General features: G+C 39.8%; 1 protein-coding gene across 3 annotated transcripts in view; it reads right to left on the bottom strand.

Annotated features, from left to right (window-relative positions):
• The window catches only part of TRIQK (triple QxxK/R motif containing), a 35,465-nt gene that overhangs the window by 4,850 nt on the left and 7,257 nt on the right, over positions 1–23,358 (bottom strand). For all 3 annotated transcript variants that reach the window (XM_044424286.1, XM_044424287.1, XM_044424285.1), the window contains exon 3: positions 4,989–5,074. In XM_044424286.1, the coding sequence (XP_044280221.1) occupies positions 4,989–5,074 (86 nt within the window). The remainder of the gene's footprint in view (positions 1–4,988; positions 5,075–23,358) is intronic.

Genomic DNA, 23,358 nt, shown 5'->3' with positions numbered 1-23,358 from the left:
GGGGCAAATTCGGCCACTGTTCCTGAGGTTCTACACCTGTGGAAGTTGTTAATTTCTGTTAAACAGACAAAGAATTGCACCCTTATTGATTTTCAAAAGGGTGTATGAATTCCCTTTGCACAAGCAGTTGTGCATGTACATATGCTAGAGAAAATGGAAAACTGTATTATTCCAAGACCTTGAAAGAGTTAAATTTCCTCTGTCAACTCCATATTAAAAAAAAAAAAAAATCAGCTCCCTGATCTGGCAAGCTCCCTTGGAACACACTTCATTTGCATTTACATGAATTCTTTTTATATTTTATCAGTATTTTAGATCCATAATTCAGTATATGCCACCTCATACATTTGTCAAATATTATAGCTTCTCTTGGGCTATGATTTCTCTGTGGGTTATCGTTTTGCAGGTAGCCCCAGTGTCCTTTTCCTCTCAAATAATCTGACTCATAATAGCCTTTAAAAGAAAACAACTATTCAAATTATGGATACTTTTTTACTAGGAATCTCATCTTGTAGAAAGGAACTTTATGAAGGCTATTTTAAGCTTTAGTGTCTTCCTCTGGTTTTGTCTAATGGGATTGAAAATGAAAGTTGCGTCAAATTTGTTACATTAAAGTTGCAAGGGATGCAGCCGTAAGTCTTATGGGTATGAAAAGGCAATAGCAGAATGTTTATTTCTGATTGTTTATCTTGAATCTTTGCTTCCAGGCCCATCTTAAGAGGAAAAAGTACACAAGCAATATACAACTGCAGTGACTTCCTCTTCCTTGGATACTAAAGTGTCCATTCCATTGTCCTTCATTCCTTACAATTTTATCTTTACATAATTGTTTACTATTCTAAGCACACTACAGAACTGGGCTTCCTGCTAAAGGACTCTGCTATTGTGTATTTATATGGGAATTTTCCAATTAGGAAAGTCCTGGGAAATTTCCAATTAGGAATTTTCCAATTAGGAAAGCTTTCCACACTGAGCACTTTTAAAACTTTCTACATTCCCCATTCCCTTATCATGTGCGTCTTGGAGGTCCTGTCGAGTTTGGGCAGGTTTGTACACCTTGAGAAGTGACAATTTCCTGCACAGGATAGTCTGTCATTCCCTCCAGACCCTGTTGTTGTATTTCAGCATGGTATGTTTGTAGGTATTTTAGAAACCACAATAAGGAACAACAGTCTCTTCCATGGTTTTCTGGCTTCACCATGGTTTCTCTGGTCGTCCAAAGCATCATGGTTTTCAATGTCCTAATAGGCAAAGTGTCTCCAGGGAACAGCAGCAGCTACTCCAGCCACTTTCAGGTGCAGTGGCTAATGGGATATGTGCCCACAGTGAGAGGACTGAGTGAGGAGAGTAGAAACCACACTAGCATAGAAACCACTTGATCATCCATGAGGTAAATGTTTTAATAAATAAAAAAATAAATCCAAGCAAAAAAAAAACCTCCTGCATCATGTAAACAATGCAGGGTAGCTTGTTATGCAAACCTACCTTTTGCTCTCTGTACCCATATCTGCAGCACAATAGCTGCAAGGGAACTGTTTACCCAACAAATGTTTGGAGGACTGAGAGCTTATATGTTGGCTTCTTTTGACAATTGCAGATGATTTTCAGTGGGTCTTCCTCCTCACAAGTAGGCCCTCAGTAGGCACCCTAATGAGCATCAGTGTTTTAAAGATCACAGGAATCTCAGGTAAGCCCATGTCTACTACAGGAAAGGGTTCTGCTGGGGGGATTAGACTTCACCACCAGTGAAGAGGTCTTCTTTGGGTTTGGGTTGACCTGGAACCTGACACTTTTTGAATGAGTTTGTCTTGAAAGACTGGGAAAACTCTGAAAGAATTGATAGCATCAGTCATAGGTTCAGATGCTAACAAAAGAACTTAACTTCAGTGGCTTTTTCAATGGGAAAACTATCAATGCATGAAAATCTTTTAATATATATAGAAAAGTGCATAAATCCTTCAGTTGAGAACAATCATCCTTCTTCACAACACAAAGTCAAAATCATTGAATATTTATGGCCCACAAGTTACTATGTTGACATTATCAACACAGATAAAATCACTCATTGGGGAAATTAACCAAGTATTAAATGGCAATGACTAAATGAAACTTTGTTACTTTCAACCCAGCATAAAAATGACAGGCAATCAAAATATGGCAGGCTAGACTAATTAGCATGCCAGTTATGAAATCACAAGTACCATACTGGGGTTGGTTTAGAAAAGTTTAGTACCCCTTTTGAGGGTGGAGGCAGGGGGGTTCTACATGAACTTTGTAAACTTTCTGCAAACTACATCCCTGGTGGCAATTCACAACTATTTCTCTGCATAAGTAATAAAGTAATAAGTGGAGAATGCTTAAAGATGGTTTATATCTGTGTTTCTGAAAAAAACTATGGTGTTTCAATGTCCTTCTAAGCCAGTTGTGGGCAAATTTGTGAGGTCCAAGGGCCATTTTTACACAACCTAACCCCCTCTTCCACCCATAGCACCAACAAACAGACAGACAGTTAAACTATGGCCTCTGGAGCAGCTACAGAGCACCAAGAGGGTCAAAATTAGCTTGCTTTCAAAAAGGACATCAAACACTTCAAAAATGGCTGCTCCAAGTGCCAGCTTTTGTTTTTGTTGCTGTTGCTGCTGTTGTTTTACAGTTTTAGGGAGCAGTACGGGCTACAGGTTGTCCATCCATTTTCTAAGCTCAATGGATATTCTTTGCTCCAGCATGTAGCAATGTCAGTGCTGTGATCTTACATATTCTAGCTCACTTCTTCACCTACCCAGCTCCACCTACTGCTGCCTTGAATGGCATGGATTTAAATTATAGATAATACTTCAGTGTGGAAAGGAAAATGCATTCAAATAGTGTATAGAGTGCCATGTGTTGCTTACCATAGACCATGCCAATATTTTACTACATGCACACTTGCTGGGAATGGATCCAAAGCACCTAAATTTGCATGCTGATCACAGGAGTTCCAAATCTGGCCTATGGACTTGAGGTCCAATATGCATACCTTAGACCAAGGAAAATGACTCTGAAGTAAGAGTCATGAAGAAGAACTCCATTTCTAAAAGGTGTTATTACTCCTAATCATTTGCATATCACCTTTAATATGTAAAGTCTCAGAAATATTAATATTGCCTCATCACCACATTTTAATGTTATTTGTCATTTACGGTCCTACAACTGAAGCCAACAGAACGTTTCCCTTTCCGTTTGGCTCTGCTTGCAGTTCCTAGAGTTAGCTTTCAAGCCCAGCATGGTGAGGCTGCTGGCCCTGACACCACTTAAATTGAGTGGGAGAGAATTTTCACTCCAGCTTATAATATCTCGCCTATTTTGTCTCCTGCTGAAGCTAGGTCCAAGTCTGCCATGCAGTGAACTGGAACACACAGCTCCTGACAGAAAAGGTAACATGTAATCAGGAAAGGGAGGGGGAAATGGTGCGGCTCAATATGTTAATAATCCGCCTTTTAAACAAACACCCAAAAAGACAGTCTACTTTTTCTCATTAAAGCCTGACACAAAGCACTACTGAGGAGATTATGTTGTGAAAACAGACCGCATTGCATGGCAATGCTTGATCGAGATCAGCTATCAGGGAGCGAAAAGAAACCACTGTTTCGTGATTATAATAGCAAATTCTGGAAGACAACCAAATGCATCATCTGGCAGCTCAACAGCTGTTGCAGCATGGTAGTAATACCTTGCCATTTGCTGTAAGCTATCACTTGGGTGGGAGGGGGGAATTGATTTCTCATCTGCCAGAAACAAGAAAATGTTCTCTTTGAACATTACTGAAATTCCTTTCAATAGAAACAGCTCATTTTTTTAACCTTTCCCCCCTCCGATCTGCATCTTTTTCTCAGCATGGGTTGCTAAGCTGATTTTATGTTGATTTATTTTGAACCAAAAATAAATTGAGAGGAAAATATCGGAAGCAACTTAAACAAACTACATATGTTCAGCCTAACTCTACAACAGGGTCATGAGATTGTGTGTCTGTGCTGGGCAGAGGGCTTCAGTACACTGTATATGCCCTTCATGTTATTATTTATCGTTTGTACTTGTTAAGTCATAATTACACCTTCTTTACTCTTTAAATAGAAGAAGTTTCAAAATAATTCAAAGTCCACCAGCCTCCTCGCTGGGCCAGTGATAGAGAAGGCAATAATTTTTCATACTAGAGACAAAAACTGTAGCTTGGGTTAATGTTACATATATAAACACATACCAACACTTAGTATTTATATCTATACAAACAAACAAAAAGTCACCACCACACTCAACACAGCCACTGATGATGCATAAAACCCAGCAAAGCTGTAATGCTATATACCCTTGCTTGGGAGTCAGTCCTATTGAAAGTCAGTGGAGCTGACATCTGAATGGAGTTGTGCTGTAAAGCATTTCTCCCATGCCTCGAGATGGCAGTTGTTCTAAAGGGGGCCAGGACCACAGACCAGTGGTAGAGCACCTGGTCCCAGGTTCAATCCCCACCCTCTCCAGTTAGACCTGGAAAATTCCTGTCTGAAACAGCACAGAGCTGCTGCCAGCTAGAGTTGACAGTACTGATGAATCAAGAGTTTCACTCAGGACACGGCAGCTTCCTATGTTCCTAAAAAGTGGTTTATGGCACCCAGGAGCTCACAGGCAGCATTAAAACAAGCACATTTATCAACCTAAAGTACTTGGCCACCCACTTCTATACCTGTTAATTCACAAATAAATTTCACCAGGTTCAATCGGACTGACTCCCAAGCAAAGATGCAAGGCACTGCAGCCTCTCAATTTCAGACCATCTAGTTTGGCTGTGGGTGAAAGAAAAAGAAATCCATCATAAATATTTTAGATCCCAGCATTCCATTTAGGGTTTCAAAGTGTCATAAACAATATCTCTCAGTGATCAACATTCACACAGAACTTCTTTAGGGAAAAGAAGCTCAGTATCTATAGGATGTTGGTTATGCTATCAGCTGGTATACCTTTATGCCTGGTGCGGTTTTCTTGGCCTCTGCTTTTAATCTTGTTGCTTTTAACATTGGCTTGGTTTTCTTGTAATCTTGTTTTCCTATGGAAGGAGGTGGGGGAAACAGTTACTGAAAACACTCCATGGTAAATGAAGAACAATTATTTTAATGTATACAGCATATTCAAATTTTCCCTGACAAAGCACAAAAATGCAACTGCAGACTTTAATGGCCAGAAAGAGCAAGTGTGAACATTAGAGCTGGTTGCAAAGTGAGAAATTTTGTTTGCTCTAATGGGGAATACATGACAGTATAATTTGAGCAATTTATTATTTGTGCTTGGGATGGTCATATTATTTACAAGTGGATACTTGGAAAGATTGCTGCTAAAGCACAGTATGCAGTCATGCCAAACTGAGCACAAGCCCCATCCCCCAAGTAAATAGAAAATCCTGTAATGAAAAAGTTATAGATACTGGGAAGACATAGATATACATATTTACATGAATGGGTGCTTAATTGGCAATAAGATAAAAACTCTTTTTTGGAGACAGTTCTTGTGGGTTTGTTGTCATTCTGCTTGTATATCATCAGATTATTAACCTTGGACCCAAATGCAAGTCTAGAAAAATAAAAAGGACTTCCTGCCTAGTAATAACAGGTTTTGACCATGCTGGAATTGTTTTAGCAGGATCTGTTTTCATGCCTCATGTCACAAGAATGCATTATTGTGGCAAGTCTGCCTTTTTTTTAGTATTAAATTAGCTGAAAGCTACACTTTATCACCTTGCTGTCTGTAAGGTTGTGATCGTAAGCAAATGTATTTGGGGATAGTGCCATGCCAAGTCTTCATGAGTCAGTTGGGGCCAAAGACACCAAGAAAGCTTTATGGACAAGTGGGGACCAGCATTCAGATCTCCCAAATATGTACCCCAAAAATACACACTAAGCACTACATCAAACTGCCCCCCTTTTTAAATTTCAAACCTGCAGTTTTGGATAAGGGGCAGGAGGGACATAGGATCCCATTAGAAAGCCCGATTTCTATACTTTCACTCTTCTTTTTCCTGCCTCTTCACAGCAACTCTCTTTCCGGTGCAGTAATCTGCATGTCCCCTCAAAAGTCTCCCTGATTTTGATTTGGCTTCTGCTTCAGTGAGCATTCACAAAATTCCAGCTTATTCTGTTCCTGCTTCATTTTAAAAATGAAAGGACTTTTTCACTTTGTGGTGCTACAAGCTCTACTCTGGTACATGATGACATCTCTGAGGGAAAAGGAAGTCCCCTTTGCCCTCATTCTGAGAGAGAATGAAAAGGAGGAATGGATCCCCATCACCAAGTAACTGGCCTTACAAGGCTTCCTGACCTATGTGGAAGTTTCAGTGCCTTCCAGCTAGGCATGGCAACCCTTTCATGGAAATCCAACTCCAAGGCTGGGACTGTACAACATAGCAATCCACCAGGCCTTACTAATCACAATGGGTTGCAGTGTAGTATGACCCACAATGGGTTTGTCAAGGTGGAAGTTTGGGTTACAAGCCACCCTGATGATAAGCCATGGCTTGACACATTAAGCGTCGCCATGTCATCCAACCCTGGATGACACAACTTATCATGGTCACCTGCTGTCAAGTCACTTGTGAAGAATGGTGAAAACAAAAAGGGGGGGGGTCATAAGTGCTAGCCCCACCAATGAATTGTCCAAGTGGCACCTATGGGAAGCTAGCAGGTGTTTTTATCACCTTTCCATAACCCCTTTAACTTGAGAGTTTTTTTAAAAAGCAGCTGCTAATCCAGCTGTAAAGCCATCCCCAGCTTCCATGATCCCCTCCCCAAGCAGCCATGAGTTGACCCTTGCAGGTGCTACCCTTGCTTGCCCCTCATTTTTTAAACTCTCAACACCTTTTTTGTAAGTATATACAGAATTATCTATTTTTAAAATTACTGCCATCTAGATTACTGCCAACTGCAAATGACCAGACATACACGGGATCTGCAATGGGAAACATGAGTTGGATAATGGGTTGGGGGGTGCCTGCTGGCCAAATCCAGCAGGTACCCACTCTGCCCATAGTGCACAATCGCTCCACTCACTGCTGAATCATTCGACAGCTGTCACACTTGATCTGTCAAGTGTTTCAAAAGCCCAGAGAGACTGTTGTTTGTGGAAGGAAGATCTCAAATCCCACAAGGACACTGAGGTGTTTCTCTCTCCCATGGTTCTCCTAGATTTGCAAATGTTCCCAACTCAGCAACATACAAAAGTAACGGGCATTTCCAGGTAACTGGGTAATTGTTTCCACCACAACCAGGGAATACTTTGCTATTTTTATATGTTCCCAAGATGATAGCACCTTAGGAACAGTTGCAATATGAAGGGGAACTTTGAGAGACATGAGCATCCCCCATCAAAAAACTTCAGCAAGTTTCTGCTGAGAGGGAATGTTCCAGGGTCTCCTCAGTTTTTTTTATCCCCTTATCTGCAATGTGTTTAGAGGGGGTACAAAGCTCCCCCCCCACAAAAGCAGGGACATAGATTGCTACAATGTCTCCTGCAGCATCTTACAAGACTTCTTTCCCTAAAAAAATCCCTAGTAAATATATTGAGGGGGGTGCTATGAATTGGGAACACAACAGATGGGGAGTAGAAGTTTATCCATTCATTCCTGCCTCACCACCACCTCTGATGCTCCCTATGCAGCAGTTAGCAATGGGAAAAAAGCTCCCAACAGCACCAGTGGCAGCCTTTTTCCTGTTGATAATTACAGCACAGAGAAGGCCCACTTTGTCAGGATTATGGCTGGGAAAGAAGGATTAAAACTTCCCTCCACACTGCATTCCAAATTGAAAACAGACCATACCCATATGGTTACCATTAAATAATAAAAACAAACAACAACAACAACAAAACTCTTGCAATGTGGCAGGCGACACAGTTCACATCACGTCTAGTTAGGCCCTAAGGCTATGCCTCCTCTGGATTTAAAGAAGATTGAAATCATGTGGCATGTTAACCCGTGTTCTGCTGTATTTCGAATCTGTATGAATCTTCAGGACATTTTTCTCTGTATCATTTGCAGAATTGAAATTCCAGGGATCAGAGCAAAATGGGAAAGAAGTTCCTGCTTTGCCCCCCTACCCCCCATGGAGGGGAAATTGTGCCTTCCAGCTACAGAACTGGTCTACAGTTCCCTCTTTGTCAGGGTATTGCGGGGGCAGGGATACCACCCACAACATACTTCCTGATCTGATCCAGTTTTGTGTCTACTACTATTGGTGTTCCAGCACTGCAGAGGTAAAAGTTTCCAAGGTTTCCACAGGGGCTGTGAGGAAGCAACTGAAATCCAAGCTCCTCAAAGCAAGCCTCTTTCTCCATCCTTGAAAGCGGGGACATGATCTATCCTGTGACTTCCAGGACACCCTCGCAGGGACTATACACTTATAGCAGAGTGCATTGTTAAATCTGTTCTTTCCCAAGGATATGTCCAAAGACAGCCACAGTGGAACAAGGCAGGCAGAGCTTCCATGGGTTGCTTGGTACCAATCATTACGACATGAGCATGTGCTATGTGATAGGAAAGGAACTGTCAGAATTTCCATTATGAATTGACTGAGTTTATAAGCTCATAAGAATTCATGCCAGCGTGAAACTTGGCTTAAAAATGTTATCTCAACTTGTAACACTTTTAGAGCCAATTTGAACTAAAGACACACAGCTGCTAAAAATGTGTACTTCGGGTCAAACTCTAGACATGATTCACTTGGGGTTCTGAACACAGATTCCCAAAGCCTTTCAAAAGAAGACAAACGAAAAGTGCTCATTTCAGTTCAAGATACAAGAAAGGCTGAAATACTCTTTCATATCTATGCTAAGAACAAAAGATTGGGTGCAAGGTATAATTTACAGCAGAAAGACCTGCCATTTCCAAAGATGAACAAGAATAAAACAGCTCTAGAAAAGTGTGGAGAATTAGATAGATATCCGATTTGCTCAGTATTTCTTCTGAACAACTTTGAGTGCAACCTTGCTGTAGATGAGAAGGGCAGAACCTCAGGTCCAGGGCCATGCCATCTTTTCTGCCTTGTTAATGGCATTCTGAAACTAATATATGTTGATATTTGGGGCAACTTTTGCCCTCTGCTCTTGCCTTTGATCCCACCCACCATGACAGAAGCTCTTGGGGTTGCATTTCAATTGTGAGTATGGCAATTTATCCCAATTCCATTGGGAAAAGGGGTAGAGTAAAAAGAGAAGAGCTCAAAATGCCATAAAGCTAAGCATTAGGACAGGCATTTCTACCTTTTAGAATAGGAAGGGTGTAGTCTACACAAAAACTGTGAAAGCCATTAAATACGGGAAAGGGTATGTGGCCAGGGAAAAGGGCTTGGTTTCAGGAAAACCCCAAAGGGCCTGCGACCCCTGCAAGTGCCAAATTTGGCTCCTGGACCTCTGGTAATGCAACCTTGCCTTATGAAACCCTGAGCCAATTATCTTCTTTCCCCACATAGGATCAACATACAAAACCAGGTTTCCTCATTGAAGCGAGGATGTGGAACAGAATAATCACATGCCAGCACATTTTCTGAGTCACACTAACTCCACAAAACACAGAAATGTTACTGCGGTCGAAATTGGGTCAGGGCATAGCATGGGGCACGATGCAAATTCTGTGGCCTGGGTATACATCAGAGTACATTGCAGGCAGATGTAATCCTGGATTTCCATCAGCACTGTTATGCCCTAAAAAGCCTCTCTCCAATCATCTCTCATTCCAGAGAAGACCCATGAACAGACAGGAGTGTACCTGAGTATCACTTTTAGGATTTTTGCTGATTTAAATTCCATGCTCTCTATTCCTGTTTTCCTAAATTTGACCTTGGCACAAGTTAACATTGACAGTATTTGCAGTCTGAAATTAAAGTCGATATTAACAACTGAAACTACCTTTATTGCAAACAATCTATTTTAATAATGACTCTACAGCTGGTAACTCTCCAAAACAAAGCATCTGTGATTAATTTACCGCTCTCCTTGCTAAATAGTGGAGCCAGAAGAGAAAGTACATACCAGAGAATACAAGTCTGAATCAACTGTGTGTAAAAATTTACAAAGGACATCTGTTAAGTTCTTGGTAATGAAAACCACATTTTACTATTCGACTGGAAAAAAAAAACTTTTAAACAGCTGAACTTTCTGAAAAAATCCCCAAATAACCACCTGTACTACAAAATTGCCATATGCACCCAAAGGGTGCCACCTGAAATATCTAGCTCATATAAGCAATGCAAATTCCCTGGATGTTTTTCAACCAATACATTCCACTGATGAAATATGTATTTATATCATGTTAGGCTGAGAAAAAGGGTAATTTGTTTTCTAGAGAACTGAAACTGATTTGAAACAGTGACTACTGCTTGTGGTCTGCCTACTATTCTACTTTTGCTCCACAAGACAAATTCTCCGGGTTTTTGCATTGTCTGACCAGAGGCAATAATAGGACAAACAATATTTGTGTGTTCCATGGAATGCAGCAGAACCTCTCTCAAATCACTTTAAAAAGAACAGATTTACCTCCATATTTAATTTACATTATTCACACATATTGACCCAGTTCAGACACAATATCCCAATCCTCCAGACCCCAAAGGATTGTAAAACTGTTACTGGATTTTCTTCAAAGTTACTTCCCATGACGTCCATATTAGAAAAAAAGTTTGGTTAACACTATGCTCTAAACAGGTGGTCCCCAAACTTTTCCGGGCTGCCACTCCCACACCTCTTCTTTGTATTAGGTCTATTGTTCTGTAAATTTAAAACAACCAATCATCTCTCCCCTGGATCTTTCCACTGCTGCCAGAAGGGGGTGGTATTGGCCATTTTGGGAATCACTACTCTAAACCAGAACCACATGAAAAGTTAGTTTGCACCTCATGGCTTAGAGGTAATCGTAGTTATCCAATGTCAACAGTTAGCCGTAACTGGCATAACAAAATACGCATAGAGAAAATCTGGAAGTGGAAAATGACAGGGAACAAGGAAGCATAGAAGAGCATGACATGCCTTCAATCCTCCAGAGCCGTGGTTTGAAGATCATCTCAATAGAGCCACTATGAATTTCTTTCATAACTATCCACCTAATCATTTTCATCTGCTGATGAAACAGCCAAAGTCCATTCTGATCCATCAGGCAAAATTCCATTTGACCATTTTCAAAATGTCAAACCACTGTTCAAAAGAATGCTGAATTTGTTGGGATTTTTGGCTACATATTTTCCTGGAACAGGGCCATATAATCAAGTACACAGCACAAACAACCAAGAGTGTTGTGGCACCTTAAAGACTAACACTTTTAGCCTGGCATGAACTTTCAGCAGCAGTGTCCACAAAAACTTATGCCAGAATAAATCTGTTAATCTTCAAGATGCCACAAGACTCTTTGATATTTATGCTGTATTAGTTCAACTAAACAGACTGTGCTCCAAAAACAAATGTAGCCAACAAATCCCATTGTCAGCTGATGGAAGGCAGAGACAACAATGCAGAGCTTTTTCAGCTTACAATGGGCAGTAATGTCCTTATATTTATCTGCTGAACCAAGTCACTGTGTTCAGTGCTATATACCTGTTTCACTGAATATGCCATGCAGTGTAATGGTTGGAAGGCAGGTCTGGGACTTGGGTCACTGAAACTCCCTGGGTGACTTTGGGCTAGTCACTGACTCTTGGACTCACATGGTGTTGGGAGGAGGATCATTTATGCTGGCTTAGGCTCCTTGGAAAAAGGATGGGATATAAATGTTACAGGCAAATGGATGGATGGATGGAATGGCTTAATAACAGAGGCAGACTTAATAACAGATGCCATATTTTGATGTCATCAGCCAGAGTTTTTCTCTGTGAAGCCCCAAGAAGTGTGGCCGACCGCATTCCACTTATCTCATCAGTCAACTACACTTCCTCCCATTATGCTACATCTGGGATGCTACATCTCCCATTAGTGCTGTCTCTTGGCAGCCACCAAAATTTGTTGCACTGGCCATTTTGTCAAACCCTTGAGGCTGGTTTTACAGAGACATCCATACACACCCTCTGAAATATGCCAGCGCTCTAGCAAGTTTACTACTTGGGTTAAACAACCAACTCAGAACATCCAACTGCTTTTCAGTTTCCCAGTCATAACTAATAATTGGGTTTTCATCTTTGCCCTTTGTTCTCGTTGCTGCCCAAGCTCATTATCGTAGGGGTGTCTGGTTATTGTTTTATGAATCTTCACATTTCAGAAGCTCCTTCATTATCACTCCTCCCCCACCCCACTGACTTTCCAATATCCACCCTCATTATCGTCATGAGGCAGCATGTTCTTTGCCTGCATTTGCGACTTTAAAAATTAATGCATTCCTATTTTCTCAACACTGCAAAGCATAAGCGGCTTAGGAGTCCATCATGCTATCAAGCAAGCACATTCTTTCATGGAAAATGCAGCTGGTTCTGATTCAAAGGCATTTCTTTTCACCTGCAAATGGACTTGCTTCTAACTTGTTCCTCAATTCATTGTCTTTTATGGGTGCCTGCAAATCTTTAATTGTCTTTAATTCAAAAACAAAAGTAAATTCAGTTTCTTTAACTCTTGCAAACGTGTTCAATCATAATTCCTCCTGGGATGAATACCAAGTTGTATTCACTGCCTGATCTTTCCAACAAAAGTCCATAAATTTATTGCCCATTTATACAGACCACACCAATTATGGCACAATTGAATGGCAAACAAGGAAGAGTCAAAATATTTGAAATGAGAAGTATGCAATCTAAATTTAATTACATAGGCAAATTATTTGAAAATGAGTTATTTACTGCATGCTAAAAACTGACAGATAGTAAAAGAAATCAACAGTACAGATTTAAAATCCCTTTCAGCATTTTCTCTCCAATTTGTAACTGCCAAGAAACTGCTGCCGTGAATATTTTTGTGCTAGTGCCACAATAATAACTAAAACTAAAACATTATATTTTCCCCTATCGTTTGTGACCACCCTCTATATTACAATAATAAATGATGCTGAAATACATGGCAATGCAGCATCAAAAACATGGTGAACCAAATATTCTTTTTTACCAGGGTTTACTACAAGCCCCATCCTAGTGTAGCTGACATTTTCCCATTTATACAGACTCCGAATATGATTCCTCTTAGGTGCAGAAAAAAATGAATGGCAGACTGTAACATCAGCATCTGGAACTGATATGAAAGGACATCTCTAATTTCAGAATTCTTCATAAGTTTAGAACAGATCTACTGCATATCGATGGGATCCATATCTGTGGGATCCTTAATTATGATTCAGGCATCATTAACCCTTGGCATGTATTTTAAAATGACAAAAATATTTAAAATAGAATTAATGTGCTTCGTGTATTCAGTATCACCCACTGCCAGCATATCAGGTTCAACTAAGCTTCTCTTTCCTAATCCCCAAGTATAGCCATTTAGACATGTGCTATGGAAGAGATAAATTTAAGCTACATGAAAGAGAAATTCTAAAGCCATAGGACTTTCACAGAGAGTGTACTTTTAGCAATGCATTCGTGTGCATTGTCTCATCACAATGGCTGTGCTAAGCCAAATTGTACTGTGGTAGCATGAACAACTCAAGCAGAAAAGGGTTAAACCATTACTACATTTAATCAGCACACAAATGAGCCACAAAGACAAAGTGTTACCCACATATTAAACAATGTTGTTATGGCCAACACCTTTCCATTTAAATGGCACAGTAGTCCAGGAAGGAATGGTAATGTAGGAAAAATGTGGGAAGCAGCGGTAATGCCGGAAACATATACATCCAGGTAGCAGTGGTAATGGGGGAAGCATATTTTCAGACTGGAAGAAAATGTATGACCAGACCCCATTAAGTGGCTTTTCACTATCATGCCTCAAATTCATTTTCTGCATAATATACAAGTGTATCTGTCTTCCTATGACAGGAGGGCTGGGTACTAAACTGACACTGAAGACCTTGTTAGGATCAGATATTAAGATTGTAGAAATGTTAATTGAAACTGCAATATGGAAAATCCTACTTCAGCTAAAAAGAAACAGCTTCACAACTATTTGAGGGTCAACTACAACATGAGCAGCATCCTTGACTGTCTTGTATAACATCTTCCTATTAAGAGCCCTGAGGATGGGACGATTCTTCTCCTCCAAGCCCACACGCACCAAAGAGGAAGAGAGATTTGTTTTAATACAATTGTGATTGCTGTAATTAAAGATGTTTTCTGTATCCTTGGCTAATGGAAACATTTTGATCTATCTTGAATGTAGTTGGAGTATAAGTACTCAAAAAGAGCATGAGCACCCCCCCTCCACACACACACACACAATCACTCTTTTTTATTCAGGTTTAATGGCAGCTAAAATCACTGGCCATTTCTCAGTCTTGAGAGATGGAACAGCTTGACACTAATAATACATTTGCAAAGGACACATCATCATTTAACACAACATTAAGTGCTCAGGAACAACTTTTTTACAGTAGACACAACGCGTTCCGAGCTCCGGGTTGACATATCATTACATTTTATGCCACAAAGATAATCCAGCCAGTCATTCATGAGAGGTAAATTAATTTTCAAGCAACTGTATTTCAGCTTTAAGCCAACAAGAAGGACGCATTAAAGTGAATAAGTTTCTTTTATGCTATCAGCAAGGGTTTCTTTGTCCTGAATAAAAGACTTTATTGAGTACACCAGTATCTATACCTTCAATTATTTCCATTCTCCCTGCAGTTTCAACTTGGAGGTCTGCTCGTGCAAGTTAAGCTACAATTTTAAATCCATAAAGCAAGCATCTCTCACACACTGAAGGAATAATGGGGAAAGAAAGGAGGAAGAAACGGGGCCGCAAATGAAGAGCCACTAGTGTGGGTGGAGGACCACGACTTTTGCACGCCTCTTATTGACCTGGAGCCCTGGCTGATCGTGTATGGGCAGCGCCGAATTGCTCCTACTCCAAGCAGGAGCAGCTCAATGAATAACCCACAGTTTGTTGCTGAGTCATTTCTTTGGTTTGTTAGGCGAAACACAAGCAGCATGTTTCGGTCTGCATGCTGGGCTAAACAAATCATGGGCCAAATCACGGGCTATGTGTTGTTTAGCCAACCGTGCAACATTTCTGCAATGTGTGAGCCCTCTGACTGTGTACCAGCCATGCACTTCTTTAGGTGGCATACCTGCAAAGCAATCAGGGGAGCTTATATGCATGTCAGATGGACAGCCAAAAATAAACATTGTAGTATAAAAAGCAACTGTCCCTTGACTTTGACTGTGGGGTACAATGTCAGCAGGCATCACTCTGCATGAAGAGAAGAGGTTCAGGTTCCTCCTGCTACAGTTCTACCTTAAAAATATGCTTCCTATGCAAATTTTAAAAATCCTCAGTTGGTGCCTATTGAGTTTTTTAAAAATTTTAAACCTCCATGCAGGTGTGTGTTGAATACTGGGGCAGCAGCAGCTCCTAAGAAAGGTTTGGATTTCTGCCCTCTTTGCATGTAATGGTTCTACTCTGGAGACCCCCCCAACCACCCACCCCACACTGACTTCTAAGTAATTAAAAAATTAGAAACACAACTGCATACTCCATCTTTAATTTAATGTGCAACTTGGGCCTGAATAAAGGTATTCCAGAAATATATATGAAATATGATTGATTAGGGAAACATTTTTAAACACTATACACATTTCTTGGAGTCCAGGATGGCTATAAGCACTGACTCTCTGTTAACAAAAGGAGCCCAGTTCCCAGCGACACGAGCCATGCCACGGGGGTTCATGTTTAAAAAATGGTGGGATCATCTAATGCTTATTTACAAGGGAGATGATGCTGGTCCATACTATCAGCATTTACAAAAGTCATCCCATTGGAGGATACCAACAAAGCATGTTTTCTCAGGCCTGCCCCTCATTTTTTAGGTCAGCACATTGGCTGCTGTGATAGCAGTAGATATTAGAAGGGGAAAATATTGCATGAATGACAGAGAAGCTCCATGTTATTCTTAGAAAGCCATGCATGATATAATGTAAAAACTGAAGCATTTAACAGAATTGACAGGAAAGAGCTGCTCTTGTACACATTATTATTATCCTTTGCTAAATTTACTTGCGCAAAATAATCTTCCCAAATCACTCATAATTTTAGCACTCCAGAGTCTTCAGAGCACTTGTAATTCTCAACTACTTTCCTTCAACATGAATGCCACCTGACAGGCCTTAACTAAAAAATGAATGACATCACTAACAGTCGCTGTACATATTGATGACTGGAGCAATGGTTCATGGTCTTTGGATGCAGTGAAATGATGTGCTCCAGTTGTGCTGGAAAACAGCAAAAAAGTAAAGTTTGCTTTGTCTATGGTATGAGCCAAGAAAAGGGACTGTAATCTGCAAGCCAGTTATTCAAAATAGATGACTCTCAGGATGCAAACTTGTTCAAAGTTAGGCAGGAGAGGACCAACTACACACTAAACTGTGTCTACGAGTATGGAAAACAATAAAAATCCAAGTTAATTTATATTATTATGCAATACAAAATTATATACCATATTATTAGATAGATCTATGTAATTTTGTGGATGTGTTCTTTCTGCACAATACTATGAGAGCATGACCTAAAAGGCTGGATCAGACCAAGAGTCCATCTAGTCCAACATTTTGTTCACACAGTGACTGACTGGCTGCATACCAGAAAACCACAAACAGGACATAAATGAAGCAGCAATCTTCTGCCCAAGTTCCCCAGCAACTGGTGTGCACAGGCTTACTGCCTCTTACACTGGAGAAGCAGGAGAAGAAACCACTGATAGCCTTCCCCACAAATATGGCCAATCCCCTTTTAAAACCATCCAGATTGGTGGTCATCACTATATCTTATGGGATTGAATTGTGTCTTTTAAATATGTGCAATGTGAAGAAATACTTCCATTTATCTTTCCTGAATCTCCCACCAATAAGATCCCAGGTTCTAACATTACGGGAGCAAAAAATTGTCTCCATATGCACTTTTTCCATACCATCCATAATTTTGCACATTTCAATTATGTCTCCCCTTTCTCACCTTTTTTCCCTAAGCTAAATGGATATGGTAATCTTTTATCATAGGAGAGTAGGTCCAGTCCCTTGATCTTTTAGTTGACTTTCTCAGCACCTTCCCCAATTCCATAGTATTCTTTTCTGGTACACTGATCAGAACCTGTATACAGTATTCTAGAAGTGAAACATCGATTATCAAGTCTCAGCTGCATTTAGATACTATTCTCATACACAATTCTCATACCATCCCAATACAAATGCAAATCATGCACACAGATACATCAGAGAGAGAGAGAGAATCTTATATTCAACCATTATTTTGAGAATACTGCCTATGAGAGAGAGAGAGAGAGAGAGAGAGAGAGAGAGAGAGAGAGAGAGAGAGAATATCTTATATTCAAACATTATTTTGAGAATACTGCCTACTCTCTTCGATGTTGAGTGTGTTCCCATAATAGCACATAGCCCCTTTTGCCCGTAGGCCAGGGCTGGGCATAGTATATCTCCAGAAGGTTGAAACTTCAACTCCCAATATTTTTGGACATTTTGACATGCTGACAGAGCGTTTACAGTGCCTTTTCAGATCTCCATGTCTAAGGAATAACTGGGAACCCAGAGATGTTGGTACCTGCACCTCCTAATTTTAGCTTTGCAAGTGAGCCGGCAAATGCCTTCATGGGGCTACCATATCAGCATTACTCAATTGCCTATTTGGATATCACACCCCTTTAACACAACATATAGAAATCTTAAGATTTGGTATACATGTAAATACAGAAAACTCTGGTTATTAGAAAAATCTTAAAAGGCTGTACTGTAAAGGCTTTTACCTTTCAGGGCCATGAATTCACAAGACTAGCCAGTAGGAAGCAAATCAAACCATACATGCATTTGCGGCTTGTTTTTGTTTTGTTTTGTTTTGCATTATTACCCATTTCTCGCAGGCTGTTCAGAAAATAATTTGATAAGAATCTCCAAAAGGACAGACAGACGGATGGACTGACTAAATTAATAAATAACTGTGAAAGAATGGAAAGTGTTATAGTTGCATAAGTCTGAACAACCTTGTGCTGAAAATCTGCAGTAGTCAACAGTGCAAATCAAAGCAGAGGACAGGCAAACATGCATTGTAATGGCAGGATGTAGGAAATTCTACCTTGACTAATTTTAATATCTCAGATTGAGAAAAAAGGATTTCCAGTGGCAGCCAGGAAAACATCAATGTTTGCAAAATGCAGAATAGAAATTAAAATTACTCCACATCTGCTTACCTGGCTGCTAAATGCCAGCCCAAAGCCCTTCTGTTTACATACTGAAGCTTGGATGTCTCCTCTAGGGGAAGGGAGCTTCAACAAAAGAATTGGGAGGGAGCCACTGGGAAATGTCTACCTATACAACCTTTCTGTTTGAAGTAGGTGCACAGATGGTACAGTTGAGAAGAAGTGAGGAAACAAAAGAGTATCCATACCAACAAGTCTAATGGGAGGTCCCACACCTTATGTATGCTTTTTGTTTAAACTGAGGACATTTTTCATTCGCCCACTTGCAATTTTAACTCAATCCCATATTTATTAACTTCCTTGTGCATGAGTTTCCCATTTTACATTGGGCTAATTTCAACTACTTTATTTACTAAGTGCTGAAAAAGCAATCATGTTTGAAAGCTTAATAATTGTTTCAAAGATATTTTACAGCAGCCCTTATAAAATTATTATTGGTCTTCAACCTCCCAGAAAAAAATTAACAGACGGGAACAATCTTTGTGGCTTTTTCCATTAAGTGCTAGATGACTTTCAACCAAGTACTATAGGGAGATTTTTCTCAATCACATATGTTTTGTGTCCTCCATTTGGTAGATTCTTTTCTCATATTAAGCAGTTTTATTTTCTTTCCTAATAACGCCTAACACAGACCTTGCCTTTTTCACAGTAGCTGTGAAACAGTGCATTAGGATGACATTTTTATCAAGCTGTCCACCCCAAGATCCCTTTTTGATCCATCACTGCTAGTTCAGATTCCATGAACCCTAACCTAGAGTAGAAGTTGGGATTTTTCCCCCGAACGTGTTTCTTTTTCCTTGCTGAAACTCTACTGCATTTGCCATTTTGATGTTTATTCTTAAAGAGATCCCTTTGGAGCTTCTCACATTGATTTCCCTCCTCTATCCTTTTTGTTCCTTCTTTGTTCTACTCTTTCCTACATGCCTGAGGCTTTACAGTATAATCCTGAAAACATTTATCTTTGGTTATGTACAGCACTCTGGCCACAGTGTTATGGTCTTCCAAAGCCATCAGACTGTTGTGGAAGTAAATATAGTTTATGCACTCTGTAAAGCAATCATTCCTTTCATCTGCCCTGAATCTTCTACCAATGATTTATAGATGACCATTCATCTTGTATTACGGGAAAGGGAAAAAATTATTTCCATTTCTAGCTTACACAGTTCTTGTACACCTCTATCCACATTCTAAAAGTTGTAACCTTTCCTCACTGAGTGTTGCTCCGGCCCCTTAACCATTTTAGTTGCCATCTTCTGCACAATAGCCTTTTTAGGTGTGGTGACCAAAACTGTACATGATATCCTAAGTGTGTAAGAGAAGAATGGTACTAGGACTATTTTCTGTTCCTTCCCTAACATGGAGTTTGCCTTTTTCGCAGCAGCCACACATTTGATTGTGCTGTCCCCCAAACCCTAGATCTCTCCCTTGGTCAATCACCGCTAGCTCAGATCCCATCAGCTTATACTTGAAACTGGGATCTTTTTGCACCTGTCTAAATCACTTGCTTGTACATCAATGTACATTGAACCACATTTGCTATCTTGACAACCATTCTCTCAGGTTGGAAAAAGGCTTCTGGAACTCCACGAAATCCCTTTTTGTTTTAACTACCCTAAATAATTTGGTATCAGCAGCAAACCTGTTATTTCACTGTTCACTCCTAGTTCCAGATAGTTTGTTTATTTATTTCGGATAATAAATTGAAATGTGCCCATCCCAAATTGTAGGACCCCACAGAGTATACCTCTCCCTTTGAGCAGATATGCAAAGACTCAGAATTATTTCAAAGACCCAGAACAAAAGTGACACTATGGCCATGTTCTCCTACTTTGCTTCTCTCCTACTTTAAGGAAGAGGTAAACAAACCAAGGATAGTTTACTGTGTTGTCTGAACCCAGGATTATAGTATATTAGACCCAAACAAGCCAGGATTGTAACCATTAAAAATGGGCTTTATTCTTGGCTTACACATTCTTACTTATTTGAGCACAATCAACTATAACCCTAGGTTATTTTGTTTACCTGCTTGTACAAATTTCCTCTCAAGACAGTGCATTGGGAGGAAACTGTCTGAATACCCTAATACATGGATCGTTTATACTGAGGTTACATAAGCCAGGATTTCTAGCTTATAGTTATGTGGAAATATAAGCTACAGTTTGTTGTAATACAAATGTCTGACCAAATTAAATCCAAGTTGAACCAACAGTCCACTTTCTAAAATGTAACTAGATAATCAAACAGTCAAACAAAGCATTTGAAAGCATTTTGAAGCATATAAGAAATAGTATTATTTCAAGTATACAAAAAAGCATTAACTGAAATTATTGTTCCAATATCATAATGTATTGTAAGAACCATCTCCCTGATGGCATGTTATAAAAAAGCTAATAAATTACATTTACTACTAGTATGGAAAACAATTACAAAAGTACCTCTTTCAAATTGATTCCTGCTATTACTGGACTTCAAAATCAATTTCTCATTTATAAAAAAAATTAAATATTTATAGACAAATGCACAATGATGTCACTTTTTGTTTCTGGAATTAAACCCTGGCTAGGGCATGACACATATGAAAAGACTTTAGAAAAGTACTTGAAAATAGCCAGTTTGTGAAATATACGAGCCAGCAAAAAATGAGAAAAAATAATGAAACATAAGAATATAGCTACCATAGTCAAGGTAGGAAAAGATGAATTTCTGTTCAAATGCTTAGATGTTTATCCCAAGACAAGATAAATAGACCCTTCTTAGATAGTGGTGAAGGTAACTCTATGAGTGGTCCTTTTTGACCACTTGTATACTTTTATTATGTGAGAGCTACAGTTAAAGCAAAAGCTGCTCTAAAGGAGTGCATTTTTTCATTCCAAAGGAATTCACTGAAATCTACTCATTAGGGCCGCCTGGTTGCCCATTGGCTGACCATGTATATCTGGCAGCAACATGAAGGTGGGCTTTCAGAATTTTCTCCCTGCAACAGGCACCATCCTTGATGCCATCTGGGTGCCTACTAAAGACCCATCCATTGACTCAGGCATTTGCTTATTTTAATGCCTACCTCTGTATACTTTTCTGACTGCAGCTCAGTATTTTGTTTGTTTAAATGAATTTTGCACACTGACCTATGTTAATGATAACAGTATTTTCAATGGACACATAAATACCCTGGTTAGGGTGGCCTTATCACACGCTCTTTCTGCTTCCCAACAACACCTACTGCCCCATTTATCAGTAAGAGATGTGTTTATACACATCTGCCTTCTTAATGATACAGTCCATCCCTCGATTACCTGATTTTCATGCCTGTGTGATCCTCTGCAGTCCTCACAGAAAAAAGAGTTTTGACCAGCCCTTGCACAGGAAACCTGCAACCACCAAGCCAAATCAAAGCACTACTTCCTCTTTGATATACACTGATTTCTAGCTTTCCAGAAACAAGTCCTTCCCCTATAGTAGTTATAATGAAAACCAATGAGGTGTAGTGGTCAAGAGCACAGGACTGGGACTCAGAAGATCTGGGTTCTAGTCCCCACTCAGCCATGGAGCCAACAGGTAACTTTGGGCCAGTTGTTGTGGAGATAAGCCTGAGAGCAGAAGGAAGAGAATGATGTAAGCCACTTTGTTTTGTTGTAAGAAAAAAAGCAGGATATAAATCTAATAAATAAATGGTTTGAGATTATTTTGTGTGTCCAGAAAAAAGACACACCAGACCAATAAAGTGAAGAGGCAATGAATATAGGTAATAAAAGGAAGAAAAGATCTTCAAAGCGCCTAACAGTACTAACTGATGCATGGTTTGACAGGAAAAAGCTCCTCCAAGTTCCAGCTTGCATGTACCTGCCATGCAGGCTGGGGCACACTAGGAGATATAGGACATTTTTTTCCATCTGAGCCAACGTAGGATTGCACCCAAAGACTTTAACTGCATCCAACTCCCTAGAAGTAAGCACCATTAAACCCAGCAGGACTCATTCTGAGTGCCCAGGATCACACTTTTTTTTTCCCCCATGTCCAACCTATTTTGGAATAAAATTCCTTCTTCGGGGACATTCCTCTTATGAAGAACCTACAAGAAAGAGCTCTTTTGACATTCTCTTCTGCTAAATCAAGCTGTTTTTTAAGCCAAAGTATATATTGCGGTTCATAAGTTTTATATGACTATAAGATACAGCAGTGACAATCAGGTATTTATTTGACAGGTTAAAAATACTGTACTGTTAAAAAGTGCTGTGTTGGAAACGAGTGCATTTCTGCTTCTTTAACCTGTGTCACTTTGATGGTTTTACTGTTTTGTGCTGGGAGCTCAAGGGATGCTTGACAAAGGTTAATAGTTACTACAGTCACTCAGCATGAATTTCCTATTCACTTCAACAAAAGGAAACAACCTGTTTAATTCATGATCGTATTCCTCCATTCTTTTCAATTGTACAGTTGGCTGGGATGGATACAGCATCTATTCACTTAAAAATAACACATACTCAGCTCCCTGAATTTTGGATCTGTTCTAAGCTAATGCAAGAAAAATAACTCAGGTTTTCTAGAAAACATGCTCCCTTTCCTCTTTTCTGCCTTTCGAAAATTGGACACAGAGATACCATAAGAATACAGAAAGGGGTCTTATGCACCTTTGAGGTCCTCAATGTCAAAGAGCCACAGTTGCAAACAGAACTGTGCGTGAAGCAGGAGACACAGAGGGCAAGCAAGACTCTTCTGACTCCATGTTGATTCTTCTGCATGATACCTACAGGCTATTGGGTCGTGTTCTGGGGATGTGGTAGGGGCACCTAATTTTCATCTTTACTTTTAAGGCTAATGTTCATCCTTACATTGTTCTAAGGCTGAACACATCCTAGATAGTCTAGAGAAGCTGAATACTACCAATAGGACAGGGAATTCCTACCAGCTGGAATGTGTGACCACCCACCTCTAATTGGAGAAAAACACTACACATACAACATCATCCATTTCCTTCTTCTGCTATCAGTGCTAGAAACGGAAAAGATACATTACTGTGGATG

The sequence above is a fragment of the Varanus komodoensis genome, unplaced genomic scaffold, assembly GCF_004798865.1.
Source record: "Varanus komodoensis strain SLA01 unplaced genomic scaffold, ASM479886v1 scaffold14_1, whole genome shotgun sequence".
NCBI lineage: Eukaryota > Metazoa > Chordata > Lepidosauria > Squamata > Varanidae > Varanus > Varanus komodoensis.
The sequence above is the reverse complement of the archived record's forward strand: the minus strand, read 5'-3'. Positions and strand labels throughout refer to the sequence as shown.